Source organism: Papio anubis, chromosome 18 (genome assembly GCF_008728515.1).
Source record: "Papio anubis isolate 15944 chromosome 18, Panubis1.0, whole genome shotgun sequence".
Lineage (NCBI taxonomy): Eukaryota > Metazoa > Chordata > Mammalia > Primates > Cercopithecidae > Papio > Papio anubis.
The window spans coordinates 22989792-23003046 of NC_044993.1; the positions used below are offsets into that span (position 1 = coordinate 22989792).

At 56.0% G+C, this 13255-nt stretch overlaps 1 protein-coding gene across 1 annotated transcript; it reads left to right on the forward strand.

The window, feature by feature from the left end:
* Nucleotides 1-1901: 1901 nt before the first annotated feature.
* Nucleotides 1902-12817, forward strand: CDH16 (cadherin 16). Its single transcript, XM_003917002.2, has 18 exons — nucleotides 1902-2074; nucleotides 2799-2856; nucleotides 3152-3235; nucleotides 4477-4632; nucleotides 4703-4841; nucleotides 5544-5702; nucleotides 6503-6699; nucleotides 7303-7425; nucleotides 7635-7785; nucleotides 8004-8231; nucleotides 8335-8411; nucleotides 8489-8677; nucleotides 8779-9020; nucleotides 9606-9739; nucleotides 10419-10661; nucleotides 10828-10935; nucleotides 11553-11669; nucleotides 12450-12817. Exons 2-18 carry the CDS (start codon nucleotides 2812-2814, stop codon nucleotides 12545-12547), a joined length of 2490 nt encoding a protein of 829 aa, XP_003917051.1. The 5' UTR covers nucleotides 1902-2074; nucleotides 2799-2811; the 3' UTR covers nucleotides 12548-12817.
* The last annotated feature ends 438 nt before the right edge of the window (nucleotides 12818-13255 follow it).

A 13255-nucleotide genomic window follows, 5' to 3' on the forward strand; every position in this document is an offset into this window, starting at 1 on the left:
GAGTATTCAGGCAAAAACATTTCATGCTCAGCATTGGCTAATTCAGTTTTGGTGGGAGCAGCTGCCTGGAGCCTGCCCTGCCTGGAATGAGAGGTCTTGCATTTGTATAGGAAGGTGTACTCGTGCTTGTGGTTGGGGATGCACCTGTCTCCCTGCCCACCCATGCCTGTGGCTCCCTCACGCTTGGCACAAGTGCTGCTAAGAGTTTTTATCTGCATGGTCTCAGGAAAAATCGTCCCCATTTGGTGCTGGGTGGGAAGTGGCTGAGTGGGGACTAGTATACAGGTCTGCCCATCTCCAAAGCCTGGAGGCAGCCTGGGGCGAGGTGGGGGGCAGTTTCTAAGAAGGTTCTGGGCCAGGGTCCATACGTTCCTTCCTTAGTTCAATTTATTCATTCCACAGACTCCAGGGAGCCCTGGCAACCTGGTTAGAATCCTGACTGCAGCTTGTTGAATTGCAGGAGGAGGCTTGAGGGCTGCCCCTCCATGTACCAGGGAGTGCTGAGATTCACCCACGTGCTCCCCAGGGCAGAGGTAACTTCTCAGAGCTGTTGCTGCTCTGCCCCTCCTCCCAACATACTTCAAGGAATACAGAAGGCATGGTATTTTCAGAGCAAGTGAGGGTCCTCAGGCCTTCCTGGCTCTGTCACTTATTGACTGTGTGACCGTAGGCAAACCGCTCAGCTTCTCTGTGCCCCAGCGTGTGACATGGGTGCAATGCCCCTTCAGAACACAGTATGTGGCATAATGAAGGTATGTGCTCAGAGCAGTGCTGGGCACATAGCAGGAGCTTAACACGTTTGAAACCCCCTTCAACCTCTCCACAATGCACTGCTCCTGGTTGGGTGCCAGAGTGACCCTGAAGCAGGCACTCAGCTTGTGACAAGGCTGGGGGCAGCTGGGGGTAGCTTCTGACCTGAGAGAGACTAATCAGGTACACAGTGGGAAGGACTTCACGGGGACCATGGGAGGCTTCGCGGGGACCAAGGCTGGGGAGGGAATGGAGACCAGGATCTTCCCACCCTCTCCCCTCGTTCCAGACTCCCAGGCCTCAGAAGTGTCTCCTGGCTCTGCTTGGCTGCCCTCATTGTGGGGAGAGCCCCTGTTCAGCCCTGTAACTCCCTCAAGGTCACCTGAGCCGGTTTAATCTTCTTAGAGTCACAAGACCGCCCATTGTCTCAGCCCTGTCACTGTTGAGTGGCCAGTGTAAGGGCTTGGGGAGCTCACAGGCTGCTGCACTCCCCCACCACAGGTCCCCCTGGGGGGTGGTCTGGAGCCCCAGTACCCAGTTCCACTCATGCACTGCTCATCCATCCTTTGCCACCTCCAGCTCCTTGTCTTAGTTCCACAAGCCATGGGGAGTTGCCAGGGCAGAACGAGAGCCAGGTCATTTCTGAGTCCCTGAGTTCTGCTCTCAAGAGGCTCCCAGTCTAATGGAAGACGCAGACAATGACAATCTGGTGTCCTCTGTGTATTAATAGAGATAGCACATGGCATGGCGTGAGGGGGTGGGGCGTTCCCAGAGGAGACTCCTGGACCAGCCTGGGAACACAGGGGAAGTTTCCTGGAAAAAGGAGTATTTGAGCTGAATACTGAAGCATGAGCAGGTGCTTACCACACAGATGAACGAGTGGGAAGGGTGTTCCAGGCACAAGGAACAGTGTGCAAAGGTGTGGCTGCAGACGCTGGAGCCTGGGAGATAAGTGAGACCAAGTCTGGAGCCACAGAAAAAGTAGTGTCCAGACCCAGAGGGCCAAGGAATACCCCCTGGGCTGTGCTGGGGTCGAGGGAGTGCCAGGCCAACCATCTCCCCACCTCCCGGGGCTGGCAGTCACGGATGCTGAGCAGCTCCTAACTTTCCAAAGTCAATGAGTAACTTGGGGGGCTGGGCGGGGCCAGGCCTGCTGCTACGGGCCCAGTGGCCTTTTCCATTCCTGAGCAAGCGTGGCTGAACCCTCCTACCTGCTCAAGTGCCCTGCCTTGCCCCACCCAGCCCAGCCTGGCCAGAGCTCCCTGGAGAAGAAGCCCTTTTGCTTAGCAGCTGGACCAAGGGAGCCAGTCTTGGGCACTGGAGGGTGAGGGGCTGGGAGTGGAGGGGAGGGCATGGCTGAGGCTGGGGTTGGTGGTGGGAAAAGGAGAAACACTGCCCTGTCCTCGCCGTCTGAGAAAGAATTCCCAGGGCCTCATCTTAGAGAGGTTGTTGATTTGTTGCTGCTCTGTCTGCCCAGCTCCATGACAAGGGCTGGAAAATGATGAGACAAGAGCCAGGCTCCTGCTCCGGGGGCTCTCCTTGTCTAGAAGGTGGCAGTGGGAGGCAGGACAGTCCAGGAGGCCCTGAGCTAGGAGGAATCTTCCTGTGGTCAAGTCCTCTGTGACCTTGGCCAGACCCCAGCCTTCAGGCCTTGCCAGCAACAAGAGGTGACTTCAGGAAGTGACGCTCCAAGTCTTCAGGAACTTTCCAGCTTCAAACTTTTGTGATTTGGGGGGTTGCTAGAAAATTACCACTTTGGGATCTGCAAGTTGGGGAGGCTATGGTGAGAAGGAGCTGAAGGTCTAGAGGTGAAATTCCGATAGAGTGCTTGAGGGGCCAAGACCCAGACGCAGGGTGGCTGGGCCTGGGGGCCTTGGTGGGCCTGGCTGAGGAGCAGGGCACTACCCTGCAGCAGACGGGGAACCTCAGCTCCTTTGCAGGGGAGGAAGAGGAGGCTAGCCTGCAGTGCGATCCCACTAGTTGTGTGTGTGGGATGGAGAGCCCCTCCCCACCCACCTGGGCTAGCTCCTCACTGCTATGTCCCTCAGGCCCGTCCTGACCATGGTCCCTGCCTGGCTGTGGCTGCTTTGCATCTCTGTCCCCCAGGTGAGCTGGGCACTGCCCCCTCTCCTTCAGGTCTTGGCCTTGGGGGTTGACACCCTTGCCCCTAACTCCACCTGGACGAATTGCACTGACTGTGAGAACGGTGCAAAGCATGGGAGGGGTCAGAGCTGGGACTACAGGGCTATCGTGGGATGAGGAGGTCAAAGGCCAGAGCACGGGTGGATGGACTAAGGTACGGCCAGGCCCTGAGAAGGGGCAGAAATTCCCCTCTTCTGTTGGGTCCCAGTGCCCAGGCAGGAAGATAGAGCCTGGTGACAAGGTGAGAATCCTCCCACAGGCTCTCCCGGAGGCCCAGCCTGCAGAGCTGTCTGTGGAAATTCCAGAAAACTATGGTGGGAATTTCCCTTTATACCTGACCAAGGTGAGCCAGAGAGCTGGGGGGGTGTGAGGGTGGGGGGGATCCCTCCCCACAAAGTCCTGCTTCTCCTTCCTCTGGCACCCTTCCTCTTGCTGTTTCTCTTTGAAACCTTGCTTTCCAGAGAGTTATACGTGTTATACAAGTTATCCATGTTATACAGGTTGAGTGTCCCCTATCTGAAATGCTTGAGACCAGAAGTGTTTCAGATTCTGGATTTTTTTTCAGATTTTAGAGTATTTGCATATACGTCATGAGATATCTTGGGGAATGCAACCCAAATCTAGACACGAAATTCATTTATGTTTCATATACACCTTATACACATAGCCTGAAGGTAACGTTATACATTTTTTTTTCTTTTGAGATGAAGTTTCGCTCTTGGCCCCCTGGGCTGGAGTGCAGTAGTGCGATCTCAGCTCACTGCAACTTCCACCTCCTGGGTACAAGACATTCTCCTGCCTCACCCTCCTGAGTAGCTAGGATTACAGGCATGCACCACCACACCCAACTAATTTTTTTTTTTTTTTTTTTTTTTTTTTGTATTTTTAGTAGAGACAGGGTTTCGCCATGTTGGCCAGGCTGGTCTCGAACACCTGACCTCAGGTGATCTGCCCGTCTTGGCCTCCCGAAGTGCTGGGATTACGACTTTGGGATTTGCGAGCTGGGGAGGCTATGGCGAGAAGGAACTGAAGGTATAGAGGTGAAATTCCAATAGAGTCCTTGAGGGGCCAAGAGCCCAGTGTGCGTCACTGCTCCTGGGTGAATATTTTTAATGATTTTGTACATGAAACAAAGTTCTGACTATGTGTTGACTGTGACCTGTCACATGAGGTCAGATGCGGCATTCTCCACTTGTCACATCATGTTGATGCTCAAAAAGTGTCAGATTTTGGAGTATTTCAGATTTCAGATTTTCAGGTTAGAGATGTTCAACCTGCAGTGGGAATGACTAACAGATTTTAATCCTAGCGGAGAGTACAGCTTTAGGTTAAAGAATGAAATCTTGGTGGTGAGGTTTCAAGCTTCAGAAAGAAGGGCAGGGAGTTTTGGGGAGCACCAGGTCCAGGGAAAAGAGTTCTGTCTCTGAGTCTCAGTCCTGATGCTTACTGACTGTGTGACCTCAGACAGGAGCGAGATGTCTCTGAGACTCAGTTTCCCCACATGTAAAATGAGGCCATCAGGTGGAGGGGGGTCATCTCCCAGGCCTGGCCACTGCTGCCTTCACTTCTGTTCACCCCCATCAGCTGCTGCTGCCCCGTGAGGGGGCTGAAGGCCAGGTCATGCTGTCAGGGGACTCAGGCAAGGCAGCTCAGGGCCCATTTGCTATGGATCCAGATTCTGGCTTCCTGCTGGTGACCAGGGCCCTGGACCGAGAGGAGCAGGCAGAGTACCAGCTACAGGTATGGCTGGGCCAGGTGTAGGGGAGCGCAGGCAAGGCAGGGCGAGACGCTGATTCCCCTTTCCTGCCAGGTCACCCTGGAGACACAGGATAGACGTGTTTTGTGGGGTCCACAGCCTGTGCTTGTGCGTGTGAAAGACGAGAATGACCAGGTGCCCCATTTCTCTCAAGCCATCTACAGAGCTCAGCTGAGCCAGGGCACCAGGCCTGGTGAGTGACCAGGTCAGACAATTTACAGTAAGGTCAGGTGGGCCTTGATGGAACAGCAGAGAGCAAAGAGATGGCCAGACAGTTGGCATAGGACAGGTCAGCCATTTCTGTCCCATTTCTTTTCTTGCTTTGCTTTGCTTTTTTGTTTTGTTTTGTTTTGTTTTGTTTTTGTTTTTGTTTTTCTGAGATAGAGTCTCACTCTGTCGTCCCCCAGGCTGGAGTGCAATGGCGTGATCTTGGCTCGTTGCAACCTCTGCCTCCTAGGTTTAAGCAATTCTCCTGCCTCAGCCTCCCAAGTAGCTGGGATTACAGGTGCCCGCCACCAAACCTGGTTAATTTTTTGTATTTTTAGTAGAGACGGGGTTTCGCCTTTTCGGCCAGGTTGGTCTCGAACTCCTGGCCTCAGGTGATCCGCCCACCTCGATCTCCCAAAGTGCTGGGATTACAGGCATGAGCCTCTGAGCCTGGCCCATCCTGTACCATTTCTGTCCCATCTTGTACCTCCCTACTCCACTGAGGGTACCATCCACTCTTGGCCTCAGTTTGCTCATCTGGGAAGTAGGACGAAAAGCCGTGACTCATCTCCAGAGTCCTGATGTGATGATGGATAGGGAAGAAAGGACAGAGGAGAAATAGGAGAGGCATGGGAGACTCTCCCCACCCTCTCTATCCCTTACAGTTTACCCTTCCACCATGAACCAGGCATCCCCTTCCTCTTCCTTGAGGCTTCAGACCAGGATGAGCCAGGCACAGCCAACTCGGATCTTCGATTCCGCATCCTGAGCCAGGCTCCAGCCCAGCCTTTCCCAGACATGTTCCAGCTGGAGCCTCGGCAGGGGGCTCTGGCCCTCAGCCCCAAGGGTGAGCCTGAGCAGGGTGTGCTGGGGAGGGAGGGTCAGTGAAAGCTGGAGAAGGTGGTATCTGAACCATAAGACAAGCATGGGAGGGAACTTGAGAGGTAAAAAAGGAGGGAAGGGCACTCTAGGTGGAGACAGCAGCAAGGCAGGGGGCTGTGGAGGCAGGGCCAGGCATGGAGAGTTAGGAAATGGTGTGAATGGAGGGCCTCAACTCCACGCTCCACGGAGACCTGAGCCTAAGGAACAAGGATAGGAACAGTCTAAGGGGTTACAGCCTAAGATGTTGCTGGGCGACCTTGTGACTGATGGCAGAAGAGACCTGGACCTAGAAGTTCAAACCAGAGGCATGAACTAGGGATGGAAAGAAAAGTGAATCAGACATCATCATAGCCAGCCATGCATTCACCCACCTACTGCCCAACCACCTACACAGTCCATCCAATCACCCATCACTACACTCTTCCATTCTCACACTCAAACTCCCATCCACCTACCAAGTCAACCACCCATTCATCCAACCAGCCTGTCATCTACCATCTACCTACCTCCTCATCCTGGTCATCCACCTACCCCTCTAGTCTATCATGCATTCATTGTGTGGAGAGATACGGACGTGGCTTTGCAAACTGTCATGTCCTGGTTGGAGGCTCACAATAGTGCTTAAAGTTCCTCTCTTCCCTTGGCCAAGAGAGTGTCCCAATCACCGGCCGTATGCTTGGTTTTGTGTCTGGTATCTTGCTGAGAATGATGCCCTGGCCCCTGCTCCCCAGCTGCCTGCTCAGTTGACCATCCTCCCTGTTCTAGGGAGCACCAGCCTTGATCACGCCCTGGAGAAGACCTACCAGCTGTTGGTACAGGTCAAGGACATGGGCGACCAGGCCTCAGGCCACCAGGCCATTGCCACTGTGGAAGTCTCCATCATAGAGAGCACCTGGGTGCCCCTAGAGCCTATCCACCTGGCAGAGAATCTCAAAGTCCTATACCCGCACCACATTGCCCAGGTGAGTAAGTGGCTGTCAGTGGTTGAAGCAGCCCCATGGATGGTGCAGCTGGGCCCAAGACTCATGGATATTTGGGGGCTGGGTCTGGAACTCACATGACCCCGGCTCCTCCCTCCACTCCTCCCATCACTTCCTGCTGTGGACTGGGGTGTTCAAAGCCCCGGGCGCAGGCCCACAGCCCCTCGCCTGCCCTGCCATCCTCTAGCAGGCGTGACTCTGTGCTCTGACCTCTTGAACTTGCCCAAGGCTTCCTCAGGGAGAACAGCTGCTACCTCTTGCTGCCATAGGGATTGTCACCCCGGGCTAGGAATGTCTCAGGCCTCTTCTAGGAATGCCCTGGGGTCAGGCCCAGGCTGAGATGGTAGAAAATAAAGTAACCTGGTCACTCAGGCACGTTGGGCAGGGTCCAGGTTTGGACCAGGGCAAGGCCACTAACAACATGTACCCTGAACAGAAGGATCCCACCTGGACTCCAGGCCCAGGAAGGGCAGCACCTTGCCTGGGTCACACAGTTGCGGCTCAGGCTCCTCACCCAGAAATCAGATGGGGCACAAGGGCTGACATGGATTGCTCCTGCCCCTTGGCCCGGGATGTCCCCCCCAGGTACACTGGAGTGGGGTTGATGTGCACTATCGCCTGGAGAGCCATCCCCTGGGACCGTTTGATGTGGATGCAGAGGGAAACCTCTACGTGACCAGAGAGCTGGACACAGAAGCCCAGGCTGAGGTGATATGAACGGGGAGTCAGGGACGCAGGCTGGGGGTGCTTGGTCACTGTCTAGTTGGCTTTTGGGGGTGTCACAACTACAAAAGAGGCTGAGGCAGTGGGAAAGAGCCCCGAAGAGCTGCAGCTGGCCCACCAGAAGGAAACTCAGAGCCAGGCAAGGCTGGAGCTGCCCTTGGTCCTGACCTGAAGCCCCCTACTGCCCACCACAGTACATGCTCCAGGTGTGGGCTCAGAATTCCCGTGGCGAGGATTATGCGGCCCCTCTGGAGCTGCATGTGCTGGTGATGGATGAGAATGACAACGTGCCTGTCTGCCCTCCACGTGGCCCCGCAGTCAGCATCCCTGAGCTCAGCCCCCCAGGTGAGCTATGGGATGGGAGAGGGGCGAAGTCTCTATGAACCACCCAGTCTTGCTCTTCTCTGGGATAAGGACCCAGCCTCAGGCTCCACGTCAATGTCCCTCCGTAACATACACACACACACAAGCTCAAGTTCAGTTTGGCACAAAATAAGGAGTGTGGGTGGGGTAAGGCCTCCAGGCTGGGCTGTGGTCCTAGCCAGGCGGGTGCTGTCTTGCAGGTACTGAAGTGACTAGACTGTCAGCAGAGGATGCAGATGCCCCAGGCTCCCCCAATTCCCATATTGTGTATCAGCTCCTGAGCCCTGAGTCTGAGGATGGGGTAGAGGGGAGAGCCTTCCAGGTGGACCCCACTTCAGGCAGTGTGACACTGGGGGCACTCCCACTGCAAGCTGGCCAGAACATCCTGCTTTTGGTGCTGGCCATGGACCTGGCAGGCGCAGAGGGTGGTAAGTGCCCTGATTGGTGACCCAGGTCCCCATGACCCCATGAGACCCCATGAGAGCCCTCTGTTCCTACCCTGACCTCACCAACATGTCCTCCCTGCCCTAGGCTTCAGCAGCACGTGTGAGGTAGAAGTCGAAGTCACAGACATCAATGATCACGCCCCTGAGTTCACCACTTCCCAGGTAAGCAGATGCAGGGGAGAAGACCTTGGGAAGGATGCTGGCGGGGGGCTCACTCACCATCCCTCCTCCTTCTCCAGATTGGGCCTATAAGCCTCCCTGAGGATGTGGAGCCCGGGACTCTGGTGGCCATGCTCACAGCCACTGATGCTGACCTCGAGCCCGCCTTCCGCCTCATGGATTTTGCCATTGAGAGGGGGGACATGGACGGGACCTTTGAACTGGATTGGGAGCCAGACTCTGGGCATGTTGGACTCAGACTCTGCAAGGTGAGGGCCGGGGTGGCTGGGAAAGGGGTCCACACACGCACGCATGCATGCACGTGTGCCTTGACTAGGCCCCCACAGTGACCTGGGCCTCCTGATTCCAGAACCTCAGCTATGAGGCAGCTCCAAGTCACAAGGTGGTGGTGGTGGTGCGGAGTGTGGCAGAGCTGGTGGGGCCAGGCCCAGGCCCTGGAGCCACGGCCACGGTGACTGTGCTGGTGGAGAGAGTGATGCCACCCCCCAAGTTGGACCAGGAACGCTACGAGGCCAGTGTCCCCATCAGTGCCCCAGCTGGCTCCCTCCTGCTGACTATCCAGCCCTCCGACCCCATCAGCCGATCCCTCAGGTGAGCCAAAATCCCAGCCCCTTACCTGGACTGGATTTCCCCTGCTCCCTGGGGATGACCCCAGGGCCTCAGAGGGGACTCATATTATCTACAGCCTGCAATATTTTTCAAACTATGGCAAACGCCAAGATTGTGACTCCTGGCAGAGATCCGGGCTGGATGGACTGGGTGGGGCACGGAGAGGGGTGTTTGGACCCCATGAGAGCTCGGATTATGCTTCAGCACCTGGAGGGAGGACCAGGCCCTCCTCCAATGCCCCCCAACAGATTACAGACAGACAAGGTTGTTCCCAGACTCGGATTCCTTCACAGAGTGACCTGGAGTGAGCAAAGTTGAAATGGGCCTCCCAGGCTCTAAGAGTTTCTCCCCTACCCGCATGATCTGTTGTTCATCCCACACCCACTACCACCACCACCACCACAAATCCTGAAGCTGGAGAGAGAGACTGGGCATCCCAGGCTTTGCTGTGGCCTCGGAGTCACAGAGAGGATGTGGAATTTAAGCAAGTCATATAGCCCTGGGCGATTCTGAACAAAACTCTATATGTAGTCCCAGTACCTCCTCACCCGCTTCCTTGGGTGGCAGGTTCTCCCTAGTCAATGACTCAGAGGGCTGGCTCTGCATTGAGAAGGTCTCCGGGGAGGTGCACACCACCCAGTCCCTGCAGGGCGCCCAGCCTGGGGACACCTACACAGTGCTCGTGGAGGCCCAGGATACAGGTATGGCCAGGAAGTGGTGGGAGCCCCTGGGAGGGGGTACAAACCTCAGGCAGACAGACAGCAGGACTGAGCTTCCTCCCAGAGGCCCTCGCTGGCAACCCCCAGGCCCAAGCAGGAGAGGCAGATATGAAGCTGGGTTCAATGTTCCTCTCTGAGAACGGATCTACTCCTCTGGTGGACAGGTCTGGCGTCTGCTCCCCTCTCTGACCACTCTCCTAGATCGACATGCAAAATCTCCCAACCTTGTCCTTTAGCCCCTGGAGGGCCTCTCAGGGTGTCAGCTTCAGGGACTGGTACAGGGCTGGGGAGGTGGCAGAAGGACCAGGGGCTGCCCCTGGGGAAGAAGTGCTGGAGTGAATGGGCCACTGGAGCCGGGTGTGGGGGACTCTGAACACTGCTCAGGACAGAGAGCTGGCCCCTGTGTGGGGAGCCCCAGGAGGCAGGTTTCAGCTCTGAGTTGGGCTGTGATACAGGGCAGACCCAGCAGCAGTGAGCTCTGCTACAGTCAGGGATGTCCACAGTGGCATGGGGATGATGACAGGTGAAGAGAAGCATGGAGGGTGAGTGGCAGAGGAGTCTGCAGGGCGAGACTCATGGGCTGTGGGAGCAGCACAGGGACCTCAGAGCTCACCCCTGCCCCTGCCAACACCTGGCCAGCTCAGCGCTGCCTCCTCTGCAGATGAGCCGAGACTGAGCACCTCTGTGCCCCTGGTGATCCACTTCCTGAAGGCCCCTCCTGCCCCAGCCCTGACTCCCGCCCCTGTGCCCTCCCGATACCTCTGCACGCCCCGCCAGGACCACGGCGTGATCGTGAGTGGACCCAGCAAGGACTCCGATCTGGCCAGTGGACACGGTCCCTACAGCTTTGCCCTTGGCCCCAACCCCACGGTGCAACGGGATTGGCGCCTCCAGACTCTCAATGGTGTGTGGTGGGGAAAGGGAGGGAGGCTGTGGCCAAGGCAGGGAGGGGGTGTCACTTGGAAGTGAGATGCCCTTCTACCATGGGGGTGGGGCTGCGAATAGGGGGAGCAGCCCCCAGAGGGCCTGTCCAGGCTGGTGACCCTGGTCATTGCCTGCTGTCCCGAAAGGTTCCCATGCCTACCTCACCTTGGCCCTGCACTGGGTGGAGCCGCGTGAACACATCATCCCCGTGGTGGTCAGCCACAATGCCCAGATGTGGCAGCTCCTGGTTCGAGGTGAGGGTGGACTTGGGTGCAGCCTGCAGTTCCTGAGGGAACTGCTGGCATGCAGGGGGAGGGAGCTGGGTACAAATGCATATGGGCTCCTCATGTGGACAGCACATGCCTGTGCACACTTGCACACCTATGGCTGGGCACACACACCTGTGTGCACACAGGAACAGGCACAGAGGCACATACATTTTTTTTTGAGACAGAGTCTCACTCTGTCACCCAGGCTGTAGTGTAGTGGCACGATCTCAGCTCACTACAACCTCCACCTCCCAGGTTCAAGCAATTCTCCTGCCTCAGACTCCCGAGTAGCTGGGATTACAGGTGTGCACCATCACGTCCAGCTAATTTTGGTATTTTTAGTAGAGACGGGGTTTCACCATGTTGGCCAGGCTGGTCTTGAACTCCTGGCTTAAGTGATCCACCCATTTCGGCCTCCCAAAGGGCAGGGATTACAGGTGTGAGCCACCACTGCGCCTGGCCAGTGCATATATCTTCACACATACGTGAATACACACATGTGCAAAAACACACACATATCAGCCAGGTGGCTGGGCTGGGGGCTCTGAGCTGCTGGGGAGTCCTCCCCTCCCTACTCTTACTTTCCTCCCCTCTCCCCCCAGTGATCGTGTGTCGCTGCAATGTGGAGGGGCAGTGCATGCGCAAGGTGGGCCGCATGAAGGGCATGCCCACGAAGCTGTCGGCAGTGGGCATCCTTGTAGGCACCCTGGTAGCAATAGGTAATGGAGTTTGGACATTACCTGAGTGGGCGAGGGCGATGGGTGGTTGGAACCATAGCCTCCAAATAAACACCTTTGTCCCCATGGTGCCCCCAGCTCTGAAAAGGAAGCCCCCAACTCTCCTAGTCATTATGTGCCTGCCCCTTTGATCATAGTCATTGTCATTATCATTGATAATAGCATCTACGGTTACATGATTGCACATTGACTGGGTAGCAGGGACTATTGCCGGGAATCCTCCCAGCAACACTGTGAGGTAGATCCTCGTATCTCCCCATTTTGCAGATGAGGTAACTGAGGTTCAGAGAGGTTAAGTGACTGGTCCAAGGTTACACAGTCAGGTTGTGACACAGCCGAGGTCTTTCTAGCCTAATTGTGTCAGTCTAAGCCACCCCTTCCATCCCCTTTATTTCTTTAGCCCCTCAAATTTTGTCCTTGCTGGTTTTCCTTGCTGGTTCTAGCACACTGCTGTGATGAGCCTTTCTCTTGGAGGTCCATGGAGTTGGGGTCCAACTTACTGGTTCCCCAGTGTCCCCCAGAGAAGGGGACTTTGGAGGCTGAGTATACTGGGACAGCCTCAGAGGGATAGGGGCCAAGCAGGCCGAGCAGTCAAGCTTCTCCAGGCACCAGGACCACAGAGTCATACCCAGCCCAGCCTCGGGATGCTGTCCAGGAAACTCATCTCTTCATTAAGCCAATGCCAATCACAGGAAGTCCCTCGTGAAGAACAAGTCCCACAGCCCCTTCTGAGGCCTGATCCATCCCTCTTGGGTCCCACAGGAATCTTCCTCATCCTCATCTTCACCCACTGGACCCTGTCAAGGAAGAAGGACCTGAATCAACCAGCAGACAGTGTGCCACTGAAGGCGACCGTCTGAATGGCCCAGGCAGCTCTAGCTGGGAGCTTGGCCTCTGGCTCCATCCGAGTCCCCTGGGAGAGAGCCCAGCACCCAAGATCCAGCAGGGAACAGGACAGAGTAGAAGCCCCTCCATCTGCCCTGGGGTGGAGGCACCATCACCATCACCAGGCAGGTCTCCAGAGCCTGGACACCGACTTTATGGACTGTCCATGGGAGTGCTCCAAATGGCAGGATGTTTGCCCAATAATAAAGCCCCAGAGAGCTGGGCTGGGCCCTACGGGATTGGTATGTTTGTGTCTCAGTGTCTATGTGTGCATGTGTGTGTGTGAGTGTGCGCATACCTGCTCATGTGCACACACCTGCTCTTTCATCCCTTCCCCATCTCCTGCCACATAGAAAGGGTCTGGGCTTGAAAGACAAGACTGAGGTCCCCTGCAGGGAAGGACATGAAGACATCATATGGGCTATTGGTGAGAGCTTGGGACCACAGCAAAGTGGGTCATTTTTGTGGGCATCCAGAGCTCACCAGTCGCAGATCCTGGATGGATGAACGCTAGGCAGGTGATGGTCAAGGAGGGGTGCCTTTGAGGGTGTCATCTCTGTGTTTTCCTGGATGTCATCTTTGCTATGGGAAGGCAAAACCTTGTGAGTCTCCATCTTCTGCTCATGTATGAGCACCTTATGCTCCTGTGCATGAGTCACCTACACCCAGGGATGGGCAGAGGT

Bases quoted from the DNA above. Each gene is read 5' to 3' on its own strand.
- CDH16 (XM_003917002.2), top strand. From the start codon at position 2,812: ATGGTCCCTGCCTGGCTGTGGCTGCTTTGCATCTCTGTCCCCCAG. The intron at 3,236-4,476 runs GTGAGCCAGAGA...CACCCCCATCAG, and splicing joins TCCCTTTATACCTGACCAAG to CTGCTGCTGCCCCGTGAGGG. The intron at 8,412-8,488 runs GTAAGCAGATGC...CTCCTTCTCCAG, and splicing joins CTGAGTTCACCACTTCCCAG to ATTGGGCCTATAAGCCTCCC.